Genomic DNA, 3,810 nt, shown 5'->3' with positions numbered 1-3,810 from the left:
GTCCAGTTAAAAGAAAATGTACCAATTACACAGAACAGCCCGCAATTCACCACCACTTCATTCAGAAGCTAGATGCCCGCCGGATTGGCAGAACCCTTCTGCCCTTTCTGGCGATCCATCAAAAGATCGGCGGTCTGGAGTGGTTTCTTTAGAATCTCCCCCTGAATGATCACAATGTTTCGAGTAGTGACCAAGCTAGCAAATACATTCTTCTCATTGTTCAGCACGGGCAACGTCAGAACAATCTCCAAGAGCAAGTTATCCATTAACTATCTTATCTAAACTTTCCTCAATTTAATAACAGATAATTGGATTGTGCATTGACAACAGACTTGTATATTTTGGCGAGTGGTGCCCAGGGGATTTAAGTTAAAATGGACAGAAGCAGACGGATTCCATTAGCTGAGAGATCAAGAACTAACGACCATAGATAAAAGAAATGTCAGAGAGAGTTAAGTGGGTTTTGGATAAAACTCGTTACACAGAGAGTTCTGAGACTGGGGATTTCACGGATGCAGGGATTATATCAATATTCAATATCAAATTGGATAGTTGGTTGAACAAGAAGTGATAGAAGGGATGTTGAGCCGGGCGGGTAATCAGAGTGGAACTATTTGCTCAGGTGGAGTTTAAAAACCGACAAGGACTGGTTGGGTTCCAAAATTATGATGGCCGGTTGAGATTTGCAGTAATTATCTGTGAACAAAGATGTCTAATGTCACATTGACGAGTGAAATTCCTACTGTCTCCATCATCAGAAAATAATCAGGGGATAGGCGCCCCGTTCTATTGGCCCAGGAGAAAATGGTGGCGAAGTCTGATGGGGAGACGAGTGCCTGCAACCTTCACACCGAGGTTACAGAATTACAATTAACCACCATTGTATCACATTGCTTCTACTTTAAAGGAAACTTTAACTATTAATTAAACTGGGGCGTCTCATTCCAGTACCTGGTGTGAGGCAGTTAACGCTGACGCCCACGAGCTCTACTCCACTGCTGAAGGTCAGTCTTGACCTTTCTCTTTGAATCTTGAGCGGGAAGGGCGCTGATTTACGGGGATCGATTAAGTTTAAACGCGAAAGCAGCAGACATCAACCACACGGAACAAAGTGGAGGAAATATTTTGTGATATCAGTTCATGCTCACAACAACAATCCATTTCTTTATTAACGGAAAGACGGCCATTCTAAAATGGAACAGGGGCTGTAAGTTAAATCTGGTTTGAACAGCAAGCTTTGGTTTATTTTTACATTGATTTAAACAGAAAAATCCATTTTCATTGCAGTAGAACCGAGCTCCAGTTTGGACAAGAAGGTAAGCTTTAATTTTACATTTTTAAACTAAATTCCGAATGAATGTCCAAGGAGATTTCAACACGTTCTTTAGCTCTTCCCTGAATTTTGTTTGAGTAATTGCATAAATGCATGTGTTTGTGCAGGAACTCAAATAATGGAGCATAAACCCGGTTTCTATGGCAATGTAGGCAGGGGATGTAAAATCGCCTCGGTAATGCGCGGTGTTTGTCAGTTTGGTGGTTAAATAACTTACGACAGCTGTCAGCCACAACACAATAAAACTGCCCGAGACACTGAACAGTAAAATAATGGATTTCCTTCGGTTCTCCATCTCGGGATCGCTCGGATTCTCACTGCTGTGACCCCGGAGTCCGCTGCGGGCTCTACTGGCCACTAAAATATGCCGCACTGTCAAACCATTAAACACAAATATCAATGCAAAAGGAATCCATGCAATTAAAATACTTTGTAACCAGAAGTATGCTAGACCTGCAGGCGATTTAAAAAAGGTCACTCTGTGGCGGCAACCCCAGGGACCATTGTTAGTTATTCGCTCAGCTTCATATGCAAACCAAAAGGGGATGTTCAGTAAACAGATCAGGACAGAGGCCGTTGTTATAACGGCGGCCGCAGTTCTCACTGTGCAATATTTTGTTTTAAAGCTCTGACAACATATAGCTACAAATCGGTCAATTGTGAAGGTGACGGTAAACCACACAGACTTACATATAGTAGCGGGATTCAAACACATTATTAACTTACAAAAGGCAGTGTAGTTCAGGAATGAATATGGAAAGTGATAAGTTAAGGTTTGGTACACTATAACATGTAAGATAATGACCAGTAGATCTGCTGCTGCCATGGCCACCATGTACACAGAGATACATTTGGAAAGGCCGCAGTTTCCTCTGGAGAGAATAACGATTGTCAATAGGTTCGCTGTGAGAAAAAGGGACAAGAGGTCAGTAAGGGGGGTCAATCAGATAGATCTCACAGCTTATTGTGGGGAAATGTTCGGATCTGTCCCTGCTTAGGTTCATAGACATTGATTATTTTTCAATAAAATACGCGATCTTTGGACAATTTCTTTAAAAGAAATAAAACATTGAACACTGGCGATAGAGGGACTGAATGTCGGCTTTTTCCAGAATCTTACTGTCAGGCATCGTCAGCTATTAAATATAATTTACAAACAATTACTGGAAAGATATGAATTCAAATAATACATTCAGCTGAGGCACAAACATTGGATGCAGGTCAAACCTCTGCACTTTTTCTTTTTCTAATCACCCCGAGGGAGCTGCTCAGTAACAGAGCGGGAGCTGCTGGAGCAGCAAAGGTTTTTTGCAGCTGAGTGGAGGGGAGCCGCTCCCTGAGTGGCAGTTGTAGCTAAAAATGTCTTTGCCAGTCCTCAGATGGGAGTAGGTGGATGCAGTGCGAGTAATTATCAATCTAAGTAGAAAACGAACAACGGTACAGATTAACTGATTACCATGGACCACATGGAACACATTCTGTAGTGAGCTATACACTATTAGAGGGGCCTCGTCCTCCCGCAGTAGAGTCAGGAATTTTGAGCTCCCGGTTCCCACGATTTTCCGACCAGAACAACACCTCAGTGGCCGCGCAGACTGATACGATTCCGGCTGATATTCACCAACTGATCCCAGGGGAGAAATGACTCTGCAACGAAGACACGCTCGGAATTTGTTTCACTGACACTGAGATATTCAACAGCTATTAGGCAACAGGATACATTGACTTACCTGGAGCCCCAAAGGCTGCGAGAATAGGATAGTAAATGTTCTTTATCTGTACCATTGTTGGCCGTTCCATTGTTGTAGTATTTGCGAATTCTGTGCAGCTTCACGGCACTGAATGGAGTTGAATTAAGATCCGTAAATGCTCCTCTCTTTATACAAGAATCGCTGCCCCGTTGAGACCATCAGATTACCCCATAATTGGCGTTAGTTGCAGTCACTTAACAAACAAGAGGCGATTTTCCGCTTCAGTGCGCCCAGGCCGTCACTGGGGAAATTGAAGAGCTCAGTCCATGAAAATTCGTCCATTAAAATCAATGAACGTAAAGTAATACTAAAGGTAATGTGCTTTGCTCATGCCCCACAGACCGTGAAAGAAACAGTTCTCCCGGACTCCGCATTAGGACCCTTGAGCCTCATATTAATTCTTTGAAACCTACACACATACATTCCATATTTTAAATTTGTTATGTACTGAAACAATAAACACCAAGGACTCGGCTCTAACATTACCGACGAAGACCCTACATTAACGGAAAGAGTAATTACCATATTCTAACACTCATGATGGTGAATCTACTCAAACATTACTGGTGGTGCCTCGACTCTAGCATTACTGGTGGTGACTCAAATCTAACATTACTGGTGGTGGCCCTACTCTAACATTACTGGTGGTGAATCTACTCTAACATTATTGGTGCTGCCTCTACACTAACATTACTGGTGGTGAAACTATACTAGCATTACTGGTGG

The 3,810-nt window shown here is 42.6% G+C and overlaps 1 protein-coding gene across 1 annotated transcript; it reads right to left on the bottom strand.

Moving 5' to 3' along the window:
- Positions 1-1,149: 1,149 nt before the first annotated feature.
- On the bottom strand, positions 1,150-3,167 carry LOC147087640 (putative G protein-coupled receptor 139). The gene is made up of 2 exons (XM_085977814.1): positions 3,064-3,167; positions 1,150-2,236 (listed from the first exon to the last, which is right to left on the bottom strand). The coding sequence occupies exons 1-2, from the start codon at positions 3,131-3,133 to the stop codon at positions 1,338-1,340; spliced, it is 969 nt and encodes a 322-aa protein (XP_085833940.1). The 5' UTR covers positions 3,134-3,167; the 3' UTR covers positions 1,150-1,337.
- Between the last annotated feature and the right edge of the window lie 643 nt (positions 3,168-3,810).

Source organism: Somniosus microcephalus, unplaced genomic scaffold, assembly GCF_052327205.1.
Source record: "Somniosus microcephalus isolate GS21.2 unplaced genomic scaffold, FLI_Smic_1.0 unresolved_chr5, whole genome shotgun sequence".
NCBI lineage: Eukaryota > Metazoa > Chordata > Chondrichthyes > Squaliformes > Somniosidae > Somniosus > Somniosus microcephalus.
The sequence above is the reverse complement of the archived record's forward strand: the minus strand, read 5'-3'. Positions and strand labels throughout refer to the sequence as shown.